This window comes from Ranitomeya variabilis, chromosome 5 (genome assembly GCF_051348905.1).
Source record: "Ranitomeya variabilis isolate aRanVar5 chromosome 5, aRanVar5.hap1, whole genome shotgun sequence".
NCBI classification, from domain to species: Eukaryota; Metazoa; Chordata; class Amphibia; order Anura; family Dendrobatidae; genus Ranitomeya; species Ranitomeya variabilis.
This window is the reverse complement of record NC_135236.1, coordinates 645,040,963-645,062,814: the sequence shown is the minus strand read 5'-3', so window position 1 is coordinate 645,062,814 and position 21,852 is coordinate 645,040,963. Positions and strand designations below refer to the sequence as shown.

General features: G+C 44.7%; 1 protein-coding gene across 1 annotated transcript in view; it reads right to left on the bottom strand.

Moving 5' to 3' along the window:
• RNF213 (ring finger protein 213) overlaps positions 1–21,852 on the bottom strand; it is a 244,566-nt gene that overhangs the window by 32,434 nt on the left and 190,280 nt on the right. Inside the window, exons 40-47 of the mRNA XM_077266309.1 lie at positions 20,987–21,168; positions 20,666–20,786; positions 18,672–18,772; positions 12,654–12,836; positions 4,643–4,788; positions 4,459–4,561; positions 4,236–4,350; positions 1,970–2,174 (exon numbers count right to left, since the gene is read on the bottom strand). Of these exons, the coding sequence (XP_077122424.1) occupies positions 1,970–2,174; positions 4,236–4,350; positions 4,459–4,561; positions 4,643–4,788; positions 12,654–12,836; positions 18,672–18,772; positions 20,666–20,786; positions 20,987–21,168 (1,156 nt within the window). The remainder of the gene's footprint in view (positions 1–1,969; positions 2,175–4,235; positions 4,351–4,458; positions 4,562–4,642; positions 4,789–12,653; positions 12,837–18,671; positions 18,773–20,665; positions 20,787–20,986; positions 21,169–21,852) is intronic.

Below are 21,852 nucleotides of genomic sequence, written 5' to 3'. Positions count from 1 at the left end.
TCCTACTGGAGTAAGGAGATAAGGATCCGTGAAAGGTGTTGGGTCAACTCTTACACTGAATCCATAGTAGGGGTTACTACGTCCAACTTTTAGCTGCAGATAAAACATTGCATAAACCTATAATTAAACTGTTCGTTTAGATTCTGATGTGTCACCGAATTTAAATACGGTAATATATTAACCTTGCGTCACGCTGAAGGATCATCAGGTCCCATTTACCCCCTCTAGGTGGTATTTCCAATTGATCAATGCTAGCATCACAAGTAATTCCCTAAAGCAGTGTTCCCCAACTCCGGTCCACAAGAGCCACCAACAGGTCATGTTTTCAGGATTTCCTTAGTATATTCCAGGTGATGCAATTATCACCTCTTCAATACTATGGAAATCCTGAAAACGTGACCTGTTGGTGGCTCTTGAGGACTGAAGTTGGGGAACACTGCCCTAAACCGTTCCCTGATGAATCCTAGCAGAAGAAACGCGTCACAACAGAGATTTATTGGGTGTTTGGAGAAACCTTCATGTTGAGAACCTGATGTGGAACCTTGGCACTGGCTGCTCGGACAGGGCGTCTGACCATTTGGCGCTACCGCAGAGATTACAAGTGATTCCCTAATACCAGAATACCTGTGTACGGCAGAAGGGTGAGCTCGCCTCCTATTATTTTCTATTTCTATAACACTTTACACTATGCTATGATTTGATTCACCGCTGAATAAGAGAATCGTTCCGCTTCGTAAATCAAAACAGATGACTGGGTCTGACACTATTTGACTTGTGTTTTGCGACACATTTGTTTTCCCATTTGTTAGGACTGAACATTATATTTTCCCCTATTATATTTTAATGTACTTTATGCTTCATTTATTCACCAAAGATCTCTTCTTTCTGGCATGCCCATTTCATCCAAGACTAAGTGCAAGGAAAACTGGGAAGGCAACGTGCCGATAGATAAGAACTACCTCCCCTTCATTATGAGAATTGGAGGGGGGTCATAGAGGTTGGGCTTCTAATGATCATCAATTTGTAGCATATCCTACCTAAAGGACTTACAGGATAACATAAAGAGTATTTCTTCTAGACGCACTTTACTTTATAAGAAATTCTAGCTAACGTAATTAAATAAAAATATATTGAGAATCCTCAGGAGTTGATATCCTTTAATGCCTAACTGAAAATGTGATGACTTGGGTCTCGTCAACCATGCGGGATGATTTGTTTTCACTAGAAATGAATGAACATTTATTAGAATTCGACTCGAAAAATTTGATTTTCATCTATGCATATCTGAATCTGCCCCAATTTCTATTAAAAAAGCAAGTCTATTTTGCGCTGAGTTCTCCTGACCGCAACTAATACTAAATCGATGAGAAGGGGATAAAAACTGGTAAAATATGATAGTCACCCCGTCTCTCAGCTGCCCTAGGCACCGCTGCTGCTCGCCGGTTCTAAGCTCACTGTCTAAAGCATCGGCTCTTGTTCCGGTCCAATCTTTACCGATTCGTCCAGGTATGACTAGGACATCATGTCGTGCTTCGAGGCCTAGATTGTGCCGGAGAGCAGTGAAGAGTAGACCGGAGTCGAAGCATGCGCCGGTGGGGTTCTTGCGGCAGGTGATGGGCAAGTATGATATTTTATTTGGGCGAGTTAACAATGATACTTCATTGATTTTTTAACTTCTTACCGGCCCATTTGCATCCAGGAAAATGACGTAAGATTGGACAATATTTTGCTGGATTCATGCGTATCAAGTCCCAAAAATGTTGAATTAGAGGAATCCATAAATTTTGGGAAATTCTAAACTAAATTTGATTAATTTAGAATCGATTCTCTCATCCTTAGTCATCACCCTTTTAATTAGCCATTAAAAAGTATCAACTACTGAGGCCTCTCAATGTTTTCTCTATATAACACATCACTGAATATTGTGGCTTTTATCGATTTTCGTGAATGTGACACATTTCCACTTTACCTGTGGATTTGCTAGACAATAATTCTGCGGCTGTGTTTAGCGCCAGCCTAACCCTCGCCACATCCTGCAGGAACTGTACAGTCTTATTATCTTGATTGTTTCTGCCTCCTACATGTTGTTCCAGGAAAGATCCTTCGTCTTTAAGATACTTTTCTTTGTCTGCAGGAGCAAATTGGATTCTTTGTCCTTTCTCAAACAACGAGTCCTACAACAAAGCAGCAAAATGATGAAGTGACATCTGACAGTTTATTAAGCTTGTCATTTAATGCAACCTTGCAAGAGCTTATTGTGCTACCAGTCTGTAAAGGAAGCTTTCCTGTTTTTATTTTAATTTCTTTTTATCAAAAAGAGACTCAACCATGAAAATGCAGTCCAATCTGAAGTGATAAGTTATAGACCTGGAGGAGCATAGTAGAGTGATATATAGTTTTGTGTGAAAAGTTTCAGTATAACTTGTATTTTATTCATTTAAAGGGGTATTGCCATCTCCAAGATCCTATCGCAATAAGTAGAAGGTGTAATAATGATAATAATAAAAACAAATACCTCCAATTACAAATGTAGTATAGTTCTTCTGATTCACTATGTTGCTTACCCCATGTGCAAGGCATTATAGTAGCTTAGGTATCCATGGTTACGACCACTTGTATAGTGACAGTTAATTAGTGGTCATAACCTTGATATCTTAGCTACTGCAATGCCCTGCACATGTAGTAAGCAAGCAGCTTATCAGAAGAGCTATACTACATAGCTAATTAGAGGTATTTGTTATTATTATTACACCTACTACATACTGGGACAGGATCTTGTTGATGGGAATACCCCTTTAATCCTCTGCTCCTTCTGGGATTTTTCGTCCCATAGCCGGACCTATCGGTGATTGACAGCTTTCTATGTATAAATGTATAAGTTTGGTACTGCTTACATGATTTAAGTGTTAACTCGCTCTTACATCGATTAACAGCAAAGTAACTCTTGAAACATTTAGGCATTAACAAACTTGTACCTGTCACACTTTGGATTTTAAACTGTGTTACTAATAAAATAAGAATTTTGGGAGTCAGCGATCTACTTTTTGAATATGTATAAGATGTCACAAAGTAGATCAAGAATTTATTGTTTTCAAACAGATTGTCCACTGCAAATGTATCTCCCTTTCATTTGTCCTATCTCTTCCTAATACTTTTCCAATACACTTTTATGTGCCTGCTCCTGTAAGCTCATCCCTCTGTGGGTCATACATCATTCTGTTTTAATCGTGGTTCTACTACTTCTGATCTAGGGAACAGAATCGGAAGAAAACGGGCACATCACTGGTGGGGCAAGGCTAAGTCTTGGTGAGTGACAGCATTCTGAGCACACACGCTGAGGTCAGACATCACTTTCCTCTCTGCCTGAATGCTGCTTTGAAGTGTCGTCCGTTAAGCTGACAAGCGATGCAATGTGCTGATCATTGCAAAGTATATCACAGGGCTTGTCACCTGAAGGCATGGCACTTCAAGGCAGTATTCAGGCAGAGGCGAGTGAAGTCTGATGTGAGCTCCGTCATGTGTGATGCAGACGTATTCTGCCTGAATGCTGCTTTGAAGTGCTGTCCTTTCAGCTGATGAGCCCTTCAATGTGCTGCTTGTAATTAGAAAGTATATCACAGGGCTTGTCAAGCTGAAGGCAAAGAACTTCAAAGGAGCATTCCAGCAGAGTTAGTCCCCACTACTCTCCATGACTGAGCTCACATTAGGCTTCACTCTTCTGCCTGAATGCTCCTTTCAAGTGCCATCCCTTCAACAGACAAGCCCTGTAATATACTTCCTAATAACAAGCAGGACATTGCAGGGCTTGTTAGCTGAACAAATGGCAAGTCAAAGCAGCAGTCAAGCAGAGAGGAGCATGATGCCTGATCTGAACACACGTGCTCAGACTGCCGTCACTCACCGAGACATAGCCTGCTCCCACTAGTGTCGTGCCCACCTCTGTTCGTCCAATTCCAGTCCCCAGATCGGAAGTAGCAGAGCCAGAATCAAAACAGAAGGATACATGGCCAACAGAGAGACGAGCTTACAGGAGCAGGGCAGGTAATAAAATAAAAGTGTATTAGAAAAGTGTTCTTTACAAAGAGTTAGGACAAATGAAAGGGGGTTAAATCAGTAGTGGGAAAACCTAACTCCTCACATTGTTTCCCAGCTAAAAATATGAAGCATTCTTATTGTAGCACAATTTAAGAATGACACATTAAATTATGGAAGCTCATATATATATAGTATATTACCTCCAGACAGTTTACAAACAGCTGGTAGACTTCGGTGGTGTCCAGCACAGTAAGGAGCTTATTTCTCTCCACCTTTCTGAAATACTCTTCGGCATAACCCACGATATCTTTAAAACTGAAATCAAGAGTTTGTAAAAATGTGCAAACCTGCATTGTATTATACAAATGACATTTTACAAATTGTGTAGAAAAGGGACAACTCTGCAGTGACTACACTCCGTACCTGTATTTCAAAAGCAACTTCAGGATGACGGAGCGGAGCACAGGGGTTTTGTCCACGGCGTCCTCAAATGGGGACATAGATCTTGTTGTGTACTGCCCGAGCTCTGAGATTGCAAAGATCATTATTGGTTACAGTCTGAAATTTGGCCCCAATTAAAATTAAAAAGAAAATAAAACCCACTTACCAACATTGCCAAAAAGTAAAGACAGAAGATGTTCAATGACCTCTCGGTTTGGTGGAGTGTTGTCCTTGAAGCACATGGTGCATATAATGTCCACAAAGAATCCGTTACATCGCTTCCGAAACTGAACATTTTTCTGTATGGAATCCCTACAGATAATGCAGCGATGGTAAAGGGGTTTTAGATTTTCAGTAATGTGGATCCCCAACAGCTCAAAAATAACGAACAGAGCTGGTACTCGCCCTCCACAGGTCCCCACACCAAGGTCTAGGTTGTTTGGCTGCAGCAGGGATGTCACGTTGCCAGCTTCCATCACCTCTGCAGCAAGTAACGGAGCATAGCAGCTATGCTAAGGTAGAGCAGCAAGTAACGGAGCACAGCAGCTATGTCAAGGTAGAGCAGCAAGTAACGGAGCACAGCAGCTATGCCAAGGTAAAGCAGCAAGTAACGGAGCATAGCAGCTATGCCAAGGTAGAGCAGCAAGTAACGGAGCACAGCAGCTATGCCAAGGTAGAGCAGCAAGTAACGGAGCACAGCAGCTATGCCAAGGTAGATGGCTGCTGAGCTCAGTGATTGGCCACAGCGGTAATTAGCGCTATCGATATGATGTCACCACTGCAGCCAAAGCATGGAGTTCAGAGCAGCCACAGGGACCTAATGCTGGACCTAGGGGTGGTAAGAAAACTCTGTTTGTTATTTTAGGTATTTTAGAGCTCTGCGACTACGCCGAGGTAGACATCAAGAGCTGTGATATATTGGTCGCTGCAACATTGCAATAAAATGCAATAGGAGGCAATAAAAACATCGTATCTATCCCAAAATGGTATCAGTAAAAACATAAGCTCAGGATGCAAAAATTAAGCCCTCACTCAGCCCCAGATCTGGAAAAATGGAAACGCTATGAGTTTCGGACAATGGTGACAAACGCAAAAAATTTTGATTTTTTTTAACCACTTAAGTAAAAACTAAAACTTTACATGTTTGGTACCTGCGTACTCGTACTGACCTGGGGGAATCATATTGCCAGGTCAGTTTTACCATATAGTTAACATGGCAAATAAAAAACCCAAAAAACAATTGTGGAATTGCAGTTTGTGTGCAATTTCACCGCAATTGGAATTTTTGCTCCCGATTTCCGATGCACTACATGATAAAATCAATGGTGCCATTCAAAAGTGCAACTCGTTTCATCATACGGCTATATTGACAGAAAAATTAAAAAAAAGTTATGGCTCTTGGGAGAAGGGGAGTAAAAACGAAAAATGGCCATGGTGTGAAGGGGTTATATTTTTCTACAGCTTTCTTACTTTTACCAACAGGCTACAGCCTGCAGATGAGCTAGAAAAAGTGCAAAAATATTTGTTTCCATGAAAGAAAGAAAAAAAACAAAAAACAAACAAACAAAAAACAACGAAAGGGCAAGAGCTATAAAAACACCAAACAAATCAGGAATTCTGGGACATTAAGCTCGGAGGTTGAAAATATTGTAATGAGAATGGATTATACTAAGTATTACTGATAACAGTAGAATAAAAAACAGGATTTTTGGTTGCTTACCGTAAAATCTGTTTCTTGGAGCCTCCATTGGGGGACACAGGAACCATGGGTGTATGCTGCTGCCACTAGGAGGCTGACACTATGCAAATAAAAAAGTTAGCTCCTCCTCTGCAGTGTACACCCCACCGACTGGCATTATACTCTCAGTTAGTGAGAAAGCAGTAGGAGATAAGTAACAAGGTTGAAAAACCATAACCACAAACTTGAGAATTGTAAACGTGAGAACAGTCATAAAACATATAACAGAAACATTGGGAGGGAGCTGTGTCCCCCAATGGAGGCTCCAAGAAACAGATTTTACGGTAAGCAACCAAAAATCCTGTTTTCTTTATCGCCTCTCATTGGGGGACACAGGAACCATGGGACGTCCCAAAGCAGTCCCAAGGGCGGGAAAAACAGACTTCCATCAGGTCAGAGGACTCACCACTGCCGCCTGCAAGATCCTTCTGCCTAGGCTGGCATCCGCCGAAGCGTAGGTATGGACCTTGTAAAATTTGGCGAACGTGTGGATGGAAGACCAAGTTGCCGCTTTGCAAAGCTGTAGGGCGGAAGCCCTGTGGCGCACCGCCCAGGAGGCGCCGACTGCCCGGGTAGAGTGAGCCTTTATCCCAGGAGGGGGCACTCTGTTCTTGACCCGGTAAGCCTCCAAAATTGCCATTCTGATCCAGCGAGCAATAGTCGCCTTAGAAGCCAGTTGGCCTCTGAGCGTGCCATCAGGAATGACGAAAAAGGAATCAGTCTTTCGAAAAGTGGAGGTTCTATCCAGGTAGATCCTCACTGCCCTGACAAGGTCCAGCTTGTTCAAAGATCGCTCCAGAGGATGAGTCGGAGCTGGACAAAAGGAAGGTAAAATGATGTCCTCGTTGAGGTGGAAGGTTGAAACCACCTTAGGAAGAAAAGAAGGTGGAGGCCGGAAGACCACCTTATCCTGGTGAATGACCAAAAACGGAGGTCGGCAAGACAGAGCCGCCAACTCAGAAACGCGGCGAATAGACGTGATGGCCACAAGAAAGGACACCTTCCAAGATAGAACTGATAGAGGGATCTCCCGAAGGGGCTCAAAGGGAGAAACCCTCAGAACGTCAAGTACCAGGTTTAAATCCCATGCATCCACAGGGGCCCTGTACGGCGGGACAGTGTGGGCCACTCCTTGAAGGAAGGTCTTAACCTGTGGCCGAGAAGCTAAAGTCTTCTGAAAAAGGATGGAAAGCGCAGAAACCTGGCCCTTCAGGGAGCTAAGAGCCAGGCCCGAATCCAGTCCTGCCTGAAGGAAGGCCAAAAGAGAAGGCAGGGAAAAGGTCATAGATGGAACGCGGTTGGACTCGCACCAACGGAAGCCTTCCAGGTACGGTAGTAGATCCTGGAAGACGAAGGCTTCCGAGCCTGAATCATGGTATGAATCACCCGGTCTGAAAGGCCGGACGCTCTTAGAACCGCGGTCTCAACAGCCACGCCGTTAAACTGAGCGACCGAGAATTCGGGTGGCAGATCGGACCCTGAGACAGCAGATCGGGCCTGTCTGGAAGGCACCAGGGGGCGTCCGCGAGAAGGTTGACGAGCTCTGAGAACCAAGCTCTCCTGGGCCAATCCGGGGCGATCAGGATGACCGGCACTCCTTCCGCTTTGATCTTCTTCAACAGTTTGGGAAGAAGTGGAAGGGGTGGGAACAGGTAAGGCAGCCCGAACTGTGACCAAGGGATGGCCAGAGCGTCGACGCCCACTGCGAGAGGATCGCGAGACCTGGAGACGAACTGCGGAACCTTCCTGTTCATTCGAGACGCCGTGAGGTCCACGTCCGGAGTCCCCCATCGAAGACAAATCTCATGGAAGACCTCCGGATGCAAGGACCATTCCCCTGCCGCGAGGCCCTCGCAGCTGAGGAAGTCGGCGGCCCAGTTGTCCACACCGGGGATATGCACCGCGGATATCACCGGAACTGTAGCCTCTGCCCAAAGGAGGATCCTGGATACCTCGGCAAGGGCTATGGAGCTCCGGGTCCCCCCCTGATGGTTGACATATGCCACGGCCGTGGCGTTGTCTGTCTGGACCCGGACTGGCAGGCCCCTGAGAATAGTTTCCCAGTGGCGGAGGGACAAAAAAATGGCCCGAATTTCGAGGACATTGATTGGCAGAGACGACTCCTGCGACGACCAACGGCCCTGGACCGTCAGGTGGCGAAACACTGCACCCCAGCCGAGCAGGCTGGCGTCCGTCATCACCACCTGCCAGTGAACTGGAAGGAAGGACCTGCCCTGGGAGACAAGAGGTGACGTCAGCCACCAGTTGAGAGACTGTTTGACCCGAGAAGAGAGACGGATTGGCCGATCCAGGGAGAAGACAGACCTGTCCCATTGAGACAGAATGGCTTGCTGGAGGGGTCGCGAGTGAAATTGGGCGAAAGGAATCGCTTCCAATGTTGCTACCATCCTCCCCAGAGCCCTCATGGCCGAACGGAGGGAGAGAGGCCGAGGACCCTGGAGCAAGCGTATGTCCCGACAGAGTGGATTTCTTGTCTTTGGGAAGGAAGACTCTGGTCTGACGAGTGTCGAAGAGCATGCCCAGAAAGATGATGCGCTGAGAAGGGATAAGGCAGGACTTCTTCCGGTTGACCAGCCACCCGAAACGGACTAAGGTGTCGATAACAATGGACAGGCTTTCGTGAGCCTGAGCAAAGGACGGAGCCTTGATGAGGATGTTGTCGAGGTAAGGAAAAAGGACCAGGCCTCTGACCCTCAAGATGGCCATCAGTGCTGCCATGATCTTTGTGAACACCCTTGGAGCGGTTGCGAGGCCGAACGGCAGGGCGACGAACTGAAAATGTTCCCGGAGCACTGCAAAGCGCAGGAAACGGTGATGCCCGGGAAAAATCGGGACATGTAGGTTGGCGTCCTGGATGTCGATTGAGCACAGAAATTCCTGGGCCTCCATGGAAGCAATTACTGAACGAAGAGATTCCATCCTGAAGCGTCTCAGATGAACTCTCCCGTTCAGCAATTTGAGGTCCAGAATGGGACGAACCTTGCCATCCTTTTTCGGTACCACAAAAAGGTTCGAGTAGAAACCTGTGAAACGTTCTTTTTCTGATACGGGAACGATAACCCCGGCTTTGAGGAGAGAAGCGATGGCTGCAAAGAAGCCCGGAACAAAAGCGGGATCTCTTGGAGGACGGGATTCGAAGAAACGATCCCGGGGGTCGTGAAACGAACTCGATCTTGTATCCCGAAGATACAACTTCCCTGACCCATGCGTCCTCTACTGCGGAAAGCCAGACGTCCCTGAAAAAGAGAAGACGGCCGCCCAACCTGGGAGTTGGGCTGGAGTCTTGCAGAGAGTCATGCAGAGGTGGATCTTCCAGTCCTGGGCCTGGAGGATCTACCCTGGGAATAGCGAGGACGCCAGGACGGAGTGGGTCTAAAGGACACCGCCTTCTTCTCTTGACGTGCCTGTGGCCTCTGTTGCTGCTGGGAAAAGGAGCTTGATGCCGCGAAGCGGCGAAAAGGCTGAAAGGGTCGAAACTGCCGACTAGGAGGGCGACGAGGCTTAGCCTGGGGGAGAAGAGAACTTGTACCTCCGGTGGCGTCCTTAATGATTTGGTCCAGCTGGGAACCAAATAGACGAGAGCCCTGGAAGGGCAGGCTGGTAAGGGACTTCTTGGAAGATAAGTCCGCCTGCCAGGCCTTGAGCCAAATGGTCCGGCGAATGGCAACAGCATTGCTGGAAGCCTGAGCCGCACAAGACGCGGTATCCAGGGAGGCGGAGACCAGGTATTCACCAGCGTGGGAAATCTGGTTGGCAAGCTCCGCTAGTTGCGCGGGAGGTGCCCCGTCCAGGATGCCTCGACGGAGATCTTTGGCCCATTTGGAAATAGATTTTGAGACCCAAGTGGAAGCAAAAGCTGGGCATAGAGCCGCTGCAGCCGCTTCAAAGGCTGACTTCGCAAAGGATTCTATATCTCTGTCGTTAGAATCCTTCAGAGATGCTCCGCCGGACAGTGGAAGCACCGTGTTGGTGGATAGCCTGGAAACAGGGGGATCCACCGAGGGAGAGACCGTCCAATTGGCATTAAGTTCTGGAGGAAAAGGATAGAACACACCCAGGCGTTTTCCCCTCTGAAAACATCTGGTCGGGTTCTCTCTCTCTCTGGACAAGATTTCCACGAATTCAGGATGATGAGCAAAAAACTTGGAAGGTGGTTTGGCCCGTCTAAACGAAACCGCCTGATCTGCGGGTTCCGTAGAGGGATCCTTGATGCCACAGGTTTGGTTTATTGCCCCAATGAGATTCTGGACCATATCCCTCATGGTGGCGATTTGGTTAGAATCCAGCTCCGAAATATCCTCCGAGGGCGCATCAGAGAGAGCCTCGCCTGACTCAGGGGAGGAGGATCGGGGGGACACCGACCGCAGGGGAGGGCCGTGTGGCAAGATGGAACGCAAAGAGGACTCAGACCGACAGTCCTGCCTGGACCTTTTGTGGCGTATCAAGGAGGGCTCAGGCGGCGGTTCCTGGGACCCGCTGGCTACTGCGGGGGTCTGCAGAGGTAATCGATTCAGCACGGACACCAGGGTTTGAGACACCCGTGTTAAATCGGCCACCGATTGAGACAGAGTGGAGGCCCAGCCTGGGATGGGGGTATCACTCTCGGGCGGATCGGCCGGGGGAACCTGGGCGGTGGGAACAATTGGGTTGCTGCAGGCCTGACAGAGCGGAGAGGACTGACCTGAGGGAAGTTTGCTGTTACAGGACGAACATGCAAAGTACTTGACTAAGACAGAAGCTGAAGAAGTAGGAGGACGAGAGCGGCCCCCTTTAGAGTTAGACATCTTGAGAGGTCCCTGAAGAAAATGCCAGCGGGTTAGGGGACAGTGGGGCAGAGGGGGGTGTCAGTCTGCAGAGCAGCTACTCACGGACCCGGTCCTGGAAGAAGTCCCACTTGTCGATGGAGAAGTCCTGCCCTGAGGTGCTGTATTCTGCGCAGATCGTGCTGTGCAGAAGAGATAAGGGCGCGCTGCGTGAGCTCCTCTGCTCGGTGAACGCAAGGCGCCTGGAATGTTCCCGGCACTGAGGAAGGGGGCGGAGACAGAAAGAGAGGCGCCGGTGGGCAGGGCACTGTATGTCGGGCGGGAAAAAACCTGCCCGCCGAAACCGGAAGTGAAGGAGCGCGTACCGGAAGTAGGCCCCGGCCGAAGCCGGGACCTAAATTAGAGGCCGGCGCCGCTGGAAAAGAGGCCGCGGCTCCGGAGAAGTGCGCCGCAGAGCAGCGCGGGAGCCTGACAGGGCTGCCAGAGGGGACAGAATAATAGAGTCGTGGCGCCGAAGTAGGCCCCGGCCGAAGCCGGGACCTAAAGTAAAAACCGGCGCCACTGGAGGATCGCAGTACCGAGCCCGCAGATAGTAAGTAGCGCGGCAGCCAGCCAAGGCCGCCGCGCAGGCACAGGATACTAGCAGCCGCAGGAGGAAGCGATGCCCCTGTAAGGATAAAGGGGATCTAAAAGAAAAAAACGCCTAGCACAGGAGGAAGCGCGGCGGAATACACCGCGCGAATCGATCCTCGTCTTGGCCCTGGGATCCCTATTAGAATAAAGTTAACGCCGCACTGAATCCAGTCTTGCTTGGGAGCCCCCCGCGCATTAAGGGACTTCTATTCCCCCACATTGCGGGGGAGGACAGGGGAAAATCTGGGAAGTTAAGGGAAATACTCACCTAAACATCCCACGTCGTCCGCTACTAACCTGAGGGGGATGAGACGTCCACGGCTCTGTGATGGATGGACGTCTCTGTGATGGACGTCCTCGTCTCCTCCGACCGACAGGCTCTGGTGGGCGAGTGGGTGGGGGACGGGGCCAGGACCGGACTTCTGAGCACGCTTGTGTGCTAAGATCTTGGTCCTGGATACGGATCTATGAGGATACGGGGTGGCAGTACACGCCGTACTCATAGTCCGCCTTGTGGGACTACAGGTGTGACTGTTCACCCTGTATCCCTTCCGGAAAACCTGAAAAGAAACGACGCACATTGAGGTAGAAAAGGGTCTAATGAAAGACCCGTGTCCACCTCCTACTGACACTAAGCTAAACTGGAGAGTATAATGCCAGTCGGTGGGGTGTACACTGCAGAGGAGGAGCTAACTTTTTTATTTGCATAGTGTCAGCCTCCTAGTGGCAGCAGCATACACCCATGGTTCCTGTGTCCCCCAATGAGAGGCGATAAAGAAATATGTATTTTATATTGATACTATAAATGTGTGTACCCACAATAGCATCATTTTGGACGTAGCTCACCCGCGTGTTCTACATTCCAAGCACAGTGGATGGGATTGATAGAAATCCTATGCCCACTGTGCTTCTACATATCGCCGCGGGCTTATGAGCGGCAGCATGTTGATTTCGGCTAGTCTGCGCTGTGTAGTTTCCCTCCATAGCCATTCATTACATGAATACGTGTAACATACAATTACCTGATCTCTTCAGACACCTCAATGGTGAAGGGTTCGGGCAATTTGGCTTTGCAGACTGGACAGGCATTAGTGCCGGTCTTTAACCATTTACTCAAACAAAGCTTGCAGAAAATATGGTCGCAGGGAAGACATACTGGCTCATGCGGATCGCTCTGGCAGACCGCACAGGTTTGCATGCCGAATCTACAAAAAAGATATACAATAGGGAGAGAAAAGAAGCAAGAAATCAGAGAAGAAAAAAAACAACTTAATAAAGGCATTTAGGATGGTTCCTGATAACATTTTTAGTATATTTATTTCACACTATATAACTGGATTGCTTGGCTTGCTTTCTATTTGTGTGTTTTTTTTTTTCCCTAACCATAGCATTATGTAACGTCTCCAACAATAGACATTAATGGCATAGTCCAACATCATTGAATAACCTCCTTCCTAATCGCTCGTCATATATGGGGATTCTCTACTGTAAGAGCAAGAGGCTCGGTCACTCTTTGGGGCATATTTATCAGTAATGTCTAATTGTTGGTGCAAACTTAGATTAGACAGTCAATCCTTTAACGACCGCCGTTACGCCTTTAAACAGTGATCATTAAGGGGGCTTAATGACCACCTTAATCATTAAAGGGGTTGTCAAGGCTTGAGGCACAAGCCTGCAGTCACAGGCAGTTACGTAACTATAAAGTATGCGATTTCCGTATTTCCAGCCACATTAGGACTAGACTTGTCCGACCTCGCTCAATTCACTTGTATTCAGCGAGGCTGCGAACGTCTAGTCGGCACGTGACTGCTTGTATGCAAATCGAACAAATGAGATCATGCGTCCCGTTCCCAATGCTGAAGAATCTTGACAAGAATCCAGTCGCATAGTGTAATTGCAGACTTATGCCCCCAGCCTGGACAACCCCTTTAAACCATAATGTAAGCGCTGTAAGCGCTGCCTTTTCACGATGCTGAAGATTAAGTGAATAGAGCCATTTGACAGGCAAAAATACCAATCTGGTCTGCTGTGTATGACAGCTGACAACTTGCAGCATCAGTCTCAATCGTTTTTGGAACGGATTAGGGTCAATTAATCCCTTAGATGCCACTGTGAATCATGAGAGAGACATCTAGATGGTTAAAAGAAGGAGAAGGCTCCCTATTTACCCCTATGGGCGCCCAGCGATTGTAGGTGCCAATAGTTGTTATATGGTGGCCTGTTAGGCCCTACCATAAGCAGTGTTTGAGTCAGAGTGACCCTCACAAGTCTTCTATACTTCAGTGCATGAGGCCGACGATCAAACTGAAAAATATTCAAATCCCACAGAGGGACTAAGAAAATAAAGTAAAAAAAAAAAAAAAGTTTAAAAAATTCTGTAAAACTAAAGTAACAAAAAAAATCACCAAAAAAAAAATCACATAAAACTGTTTGGCCACTAAAAAGGCAGATTTTGTGTAAAAACAAAAAAAAACAAAAAAAAAAAACGTACACATAATTGGTATCACTGCATCTGAGACAACCTAAACTATAAAACTTTCATGTTATTTACTCCGTATGGTGAACAACGTTAAATAACCAAAAGACAAACGAAAAAAAAAAGGCTCAATTCACATTTATCCTATGCTCTATTCTGAGCACTTACATTGGGAATACCATGTAAATCCTCCAAAAACCGCAATTCAGATGGATGAAACCTCAGACAGAGCCATTGACTATAATGAGGCAGATAATTCTTTTTTGGGCACTGTCTGGCTTCTGTTCTGGCGGTGTCCTGCCAATTATGCATCATCTTAGCACACAAATGTGTAGTTGGCCAGTTTTGTGTATGCCTCAAGAGACGGGATAGCATCGGAACAAAGGCTTGACAGTGCCCAAAGTGACACAATCTGCCCTGTCGCATTGTAGTGAGGGGGGATCTCAATCGCATTTTTGGGAAATGAAGACAGAAAGCCCAAGATTGGTGCTCAGAGTAGAGCACAGGATAAATGTGATCCCTGCGTTAAACTGAAAATCATCAAAAAAGGTTATGTACCCAAAATGCTATCTGAGTCCCCACTCAGGTACATCATCTGTCATCGGAAGTATAGGGGGTTTCCACATTACTGGTAGAACAAGCACTCTGTAAAAACAACATGCACCCCACCATCCAAATAATATCCAGGGAAAATCCAAACTCCCTTCCGAGCCCCACAATGTGCTTAAATCGCAGTTATTGTTCACATTTTTGGCATTGTTGTAGTAGGGAGATCCCACTTAAAACAATATTTTGTATGGGCACTAAGCTGACATATTTGTAGTTTTACAAAAAAAAAAGCATGGCATGAATGTGGTACAGTGAAAATGCCTGTGGGTCAAAAATGTTCACTGCAGTTGTGGTTGAATTCATTGAGAAAAGTAATCTTTAAAATGGGGTCACTTTTGGAGGTTTCCTGCTATCTGACACCGTAGGGGCACCAAAAATGTAAAACTATTCCAGCAAAATCCGCTCTCTCCTTCCTTCTCAGCCCTGGCGTGTGCCTAAACAGTAGTTTCTCACATATGAAATATCACCGCATTCACGACAAACTGCGCAACAAATTGTGGGGTCAATTTTCACCTACTACCCTTGTATAAATGAAAAATTTGCAGCTAATGAAAATTGTAAATTTAACCGTTGAAATGGTGTACAGTATGTTTATGGCCCAATGGCGCTCCTTCAAATCCGATCCACGTGTGCTCAAACAGTATCGTACAACCACATATGGGGTACTACAGTGTTCGACAAAAATTGCATAAGAAATCATCCTGTCCATTTTCTCCTGTTACCCCTTACGTGAATTAAAACTTTGATGCTAAAGTAACATTTTAGCAGAAAAACTTCACATTTTTCATTTCCACGGCCCAATCTTATAAAATTTCTCTGATGATGTTTTTTTGAGTTAAAAATGCTCAGGACACCTCTAGATAAAGGTTTGGTGTTAAAACATTATTTTACTGGAAAAAAACAAACTTTTTTTGTACTTTGCATATCTAAATGTTATGAAGTTCTGTGAAGCACCTGTTGGCTAAAAATGCTCAACTTCTCCCTAGTTAAATTTCTTGAGAGGTCTAGTTTCTAAAATGTGGTCAATCTTGGGGCGTTTCAGCTATTTATTCATTGTGGTCTGCCCTGATGAAGAGGTATGATTACCTCGAAACGCGTTGATAAATAAAACCACATCTGAACTTTTTTCATATGTTGGATCGTCTGCAGTGCAGGTTTATATCCACTTTTATCACAAAGTTTGAATCCTATCTTTTTAGTGGATCTGCACCAGCCGTTAACAAAGGGGTTGTGACTACCATAACCCCTCCACGTGAGCATATCCAGATCTAGGGTATGTGCACACGTCCGGATTTCTTGCAGAAATTTCCTGAAGAAAACCGGAATTTTTCTGCAAAGAAATCCGCATTTTTTTTTTGCGGTTTTTTTTTCTGTTTTTTTCACGTTTTTTTTAGCATTCTGCAAGCGTAATTAGCTTGCAGAATGCTAAAGTTTTCCAAGCGATCTGTAGCATCGCTTGGAAAACTGACTGACAGGTTGGTCACACTTGTCAAACACAGGGTGGATAAAAATCAATGTTTTTTTAAAAAAATCAAAAAAATCGGATTTTTTTGATTTAAATCGGATTTTTTTGATTTAAATCGGATTTTTTTCAATAAACTGCTTTTTGAGGAAAATATTTTACCATCCAAAGGTTCTTCCATCATGAGATAAAGCTGAGTTGTTTAACTCAGTAGAATAAAGGCTGTATATGTGTAACATTCACAATGCCATGCTCTTCCAGAGGTTTCTGTAGGATGCTGACTATCCAACAAGTTTGGGCATGTCAACTGAATGGAAAAAGAAACTAAACCAAAAGTGAAACCAAGCTAGAAGTGTGGAATTAAAGGGGCAGTATGAACAAAATGTGGAGGCTATTAATAGTTTATACAATTAAGACATGCTGCTTTTAAACACCTACCTATTGCCATATAGTAAAACAAAAAAGATTTTTACTTACTTTGGGGTCCCCCCCTCACCCTGGCGTTAGATCGTTGCCCCTAGTTTCGTCCGTGTAACTATGGGCGCACATGCGCACTGCTATCACTTCTCATTTTAATCGTGATTTATATTAAAAAAAACCTTTTGATTTAAATCAGTGATTTAAATCATGATTAAAATCATGATTTAAATCGATCCGATTTAAATAGAAAAAAATCTTTTGATTTAAATCGTGATTTAAATCATGATTTAAATCGGCGTGATTTAAATCAATCCACCCTGGTCAAACATAGCGTTTGACAAGTGTGACCATCTTTTTACTATAGATGCAGCCTATGCAGCATCTACAGTAAAAGATAGAATGTTTAAAAATAATAAAAAAAATGGTTATACTCACCTGCAGGCGTCCGTTCCTATAGATGCCGGTGTGGTTCAGGACCTTCCATGACGTCGCGGTCACGTGAGCGGTCACATGACCGGTCTCGGCCAATCACAAGACGGCGACGTCATCGCAGGTCCTTCACCGCACACCAGCTACAGGAACCGAAGCGACAGCGTGCAGTGGAGAGGCGGGAAGACATCGAAGGTGAGTATATCACTATTTTTTATTTTAATTCTTTTTTTTTGACCAACTATATGGTGCCCAGTCCGTGGAGGAGAGTCTCCTCTCCTCCACCCTGGGTACCAACCGCACATAATCTGCTTACTTCCCACATGGTGTGCACAGCCCCGTGCGGGAAGTAAGCAGATCAATGCATTCCTAGGTGTGCGGAATCCCCTGCAATTCCGCATTTTAATGAACATGTTGCTTTTTTTTCCACGATGCGATTTTTTCGCGGAAAAAAAGGCTACATTTGCACAAAATATGCGGAACACACTGAAAATAATGGGAGGCTTATGTTAGGGTTTTTTTTTCGTGTTTTTATCACGTTTTTATGGCGAAAAAACGCGAAAAAAACGCGAAAAATACTGAACGTGTGCACATGGCCTTACTCTTTTCCCTGTAATCTGGATAAGACCCTATTGTCATTCCAGTTTTATCTACACACATGCTATTTTGGCATATCAGGGGCTCTGCAAATGAGAAGTGTCATCCGCAATAAATTCCAGCCAAGTTTGAGCTCCACAAATCAAATAGCGCCATTTCCTGTCCAAGCCCTGACGTGTGCACAAACATTAGTTCTGGACCACATAGAAGGTATCACTACGTTTGGTAGAAATTGTGTAAAAAATTATAGGGTCAATTGTTTCCTACTACATCTTATGAAAATTACCAACTTAGAGCTATAACCATATTTTACTGGAAAAATCCTAACTAGCAATTTGCATGTTTGACTGTGAAATGGTGCAATGTTTCGGAAAGAAAACAAATTTTAAAAGCAGCTGGGGACCAGACCGCATGGAAGACTAGGTCCGGCGGCTTCTCCCTGTCTTTCCCTGTGTGGGCGTATAGGGTGACACCCGGGCACTCCAGGGGAGCGAGTGGCAAGAAGCCACCGGGGACAGGGTCATATAGGAGACTAGTCCGGGCAGGTGAGTTCCCCGCTGGCCTTTCCCTGGCAGCTTTTAAAGTATGTCTATCTGTGAAATGCTGCAACATTTCAGAGTCAGACATATCCAGCTGAAATCATGCATCTTTCTTAAAAAATACACCATATGATTCCAGAGATGTGGGCCTTTTTATGTGGTACACATTTTTATGGTCTTTACCAAGTGGGCGTCACATTCCCTATGGGTGTGTCTTTAGATTGCTCTGCAGTATTATTCTGTAAGCAATGCCCCCTTAGTAATGACCATAATAATTAGCACTAAAAAATGGCCCATATGTCTGAAACTGTATGGTGGATTTAAAAAATAATAATTAAAAAAAAAGGAATAGTCCGGAAAGTAGCAAGAATAAAATAACAGCAAAAAATGGACACTTTGACCTGGTGACATGTCCTCTTTAAGAGGATCAATTTTATATGTCAAATAATAATGGAGGCACAGAATAGTGGAAATAACACACCATAATGTATTTTCTATGTTTAAATACCTGGAAACAGATTGGGAAACGTCATATCTGCACTTATGGAGGACATCCACCACCGCCATGAAAGGCTTGCGAGACTTTATATCATTGAAGTTTTCCAGGCACTGAATGAAAAAGCACCAAGATCATGTTAATTTCACTGGTCAGACCATACATACATAAATAAAATACCCCCAATAAAATAATTGCTGGAGAGAAAGTATCACAAAAACTGAATGTAATTTTATACATATTACTCAATAAAACCATAAGACCACTGTTACGGTTTTGCTGACCAATAAAGAATAAATTTGTGATCCCTTCAGTCTGGTTTATATACATAAGTAGCCAGACACAAAGGTGCCGATTTGCTAGACTGCAGAATGTACACCGTCAGAGCGTGAAAGTTTATGTCAAGGCCGAAAACTACTGTACTCAGAATGTTCCAAAATAACAAATGCCATACTCCCCGTACTGATAAGGGGGGACATCATCAATGGAGCAGGAAGGAGAGACTGTCGGGGGAACTCAAAAGTGTAAGAACTGGAGTATTGAGGGGATTAGTATGGATTTTTTTTTAAATGGGAATCTGTCAGCAGCTTTTTGCTATGTAATCAGAGAGCTGCATAATGTATGGGCAGGGATCCTGATTTTGTGAATGTGTCACTAACTGGGCTGCTTGATACAGTTCTGATAAAATCTCTGATGTAGATGTAGCGGTGGTGTGAACGCTGAGCTGTGTATAACCCCGCCCACACCCCTGATTGGAAGCATTCTATGTACACTGTCAGCAACCTCCCAATCAGTAATAGGGGCGGGGCTTCACAAATTAGCTGGACTACCTGGCACAAGACACCTAGTCCCGCAGTGATAATCTTCAACTGATAAAACACTGATTGTATTGAAACTACATCAAGCTGCTGAGCAAGTGACACATTGCTGAAATTAGGCTTTTTGCCCATACAAAATGATGCTCTAAGATTACATAGCAAAAACCTGCTGACAGAATCCCTTTTCTCATTGCTAAATAACCCTATTAAATCATATTTCACTTTGCATCTTTGCTCCATTTAAATTACTTTAACTATTGAATTCCTTTTATGAACACTCAGATGATAGGTAGACTTATTTGGAACCCTCCATGAACACGGCACTACACGTTTTCATTTATCTTTCCACTTGTAGAGTTTTTCTGCATCTGTGGGGTGTTTTTTGATTTGCATTGTAGTCATAACTAACAACTACACATTTAGTTCACTTTTTAGAAGGTGCAGACTAAGCTCCATGTATGCAGTGTGTCCATTTTTAAAAGAAAGAACAACACCCTGCCGGATTCATCAACGACTATTGTATTTGTGAAGGAGATTCCAAATGGAATCAATCTTTTGTTTCATGGGACTTCAGTCTCACATTCCTCCTAACTGTGCAATGCCGACTTTAATAAATGCAGAATATAGTAGGATCGTATCTATATTGAGTACACGTAACTTACCTTACTATGTATATTACAGAAATACTCTGGATATATTTGGATAGACGGAATTTAGATAAATCAGTCATCAGGTTACCAGGAATTAGATACTGTACTTATCATTTAGGTATAGGAGAAGAGGACTGGCACTCACCACTACGGCTGTTTCGCGTCTAATTACGCTTCATCTGGGCCAGATGAAGGGTAACTAAAAGCGAAACAGCTGTAGCCCCGTCTGTGAGTCTTCGCTCTGCATCCCATATAACTTTGGAATAAAAAAAAAAAAAAAGGTGCCACTAATTTTTCTTCTATAATCGTAATTTTTCAAGCTTGTAGTTCTGCACATTTGAGCACTAACACTTCCGGAGTCCTGTTTCAACCAACACTGCATATTCTAGTAGTATATACAGTGTTGGTCTGTTCATCTTTTGAAATTGATAAGTACATTTTACGTTACTGTTCACGAAAATGATTTTACAAAATAAAAAAAACTGCAGTCCATAAAAATGCACCATGTGTCATGGTTATAAGAAAAGACCGTTTTTACCCGTCCGAGAAACTCTGTATGTCCTATTATGATTTCCCTCATCTGTGGATCCTGAAGATACTCGTCCACTAGCATATGTTCCATAAAAATTGCCATGGCAAACACACAATTCCAGTCTGACCTGAAATATCAGCAAGAAAGAATAAATGGTTAGACTATACATTGGGCCCGATCCCGCAAGAACGGAGGTGTTCACACCTGTCTAGATGAGGGGGCACAATGGAGTCAGACGCTCCTGGTTCACGATGAGGTGCACGCTTCTACATGAATCTTAATTAAGCAAATTATAAAATATCAAATCAGAGTAAAAATCCCTTTTACCTGATTTGGTTAATTCCAGCTCTACAATGAGAACTGACGCCAGTTAAATATTCTTCTGAACATAATAGCTGAATCGGCATTTGTATGTTTTTCACTTGGGACATCCAGACTTGTGGCGGTAGTTGTCTCACGCTGTCTTTTATTATCTCCACACACCCAGTAGCAGCAAAGGTATCAAGAACCTAGAAATAGAGCACAGGTATGGTAGATCACTGCGGGAGTACGTGAAATCAGATGCTGCGGTCTTCTGGCCCTTCTCAGTCGCGGTAAACCCTTGACAGTATGTCAACATTGGGAGGACCCTGGATGTCGGTGCAGTCATCCAGGATGAATCACAGGGTCACAGTTTGGGCCCAGGACTCTCATTCCCTGTTGCAGTTGCCTCTGGTGGCCTTCATAGCATTCAGATATTATTTCCAGCACCCCTGCTTTCACCTATACCAGGTTGGTTGGTTTTTACGTTGATTTTGTGGTGCCACTGTACTTATATCCTCCAGACTCCTGATCTAGTGGCTCCAGACAAGATACGTAGCATGGAACCTCAGCCTATTTTTACATATCACTAAAATTTCCCACTGCAGATTTGGTCTCAGATCTGCGATAGTTGTAGTTTAAACCTAAAAACATAACTAGGAGCCAGATTCGGCTTGTGACCCATCAAGAACCATTTTAAAGTTAAAGTTCTATCTTTTATTTTCTATTCAGACGTCACTGGCTTCCAATCCTCAGGTAAGTTTTTTCCATCAATGATCCCCTTTTTTACTTCCTTCCTGAAGAGTTTATTCTGGTACTAGATAACTTATAGGCTTCTCTATTGACTCTTGAAAATGTAACTTTTACCATCATGGACCTGTATGCCCGTGGCC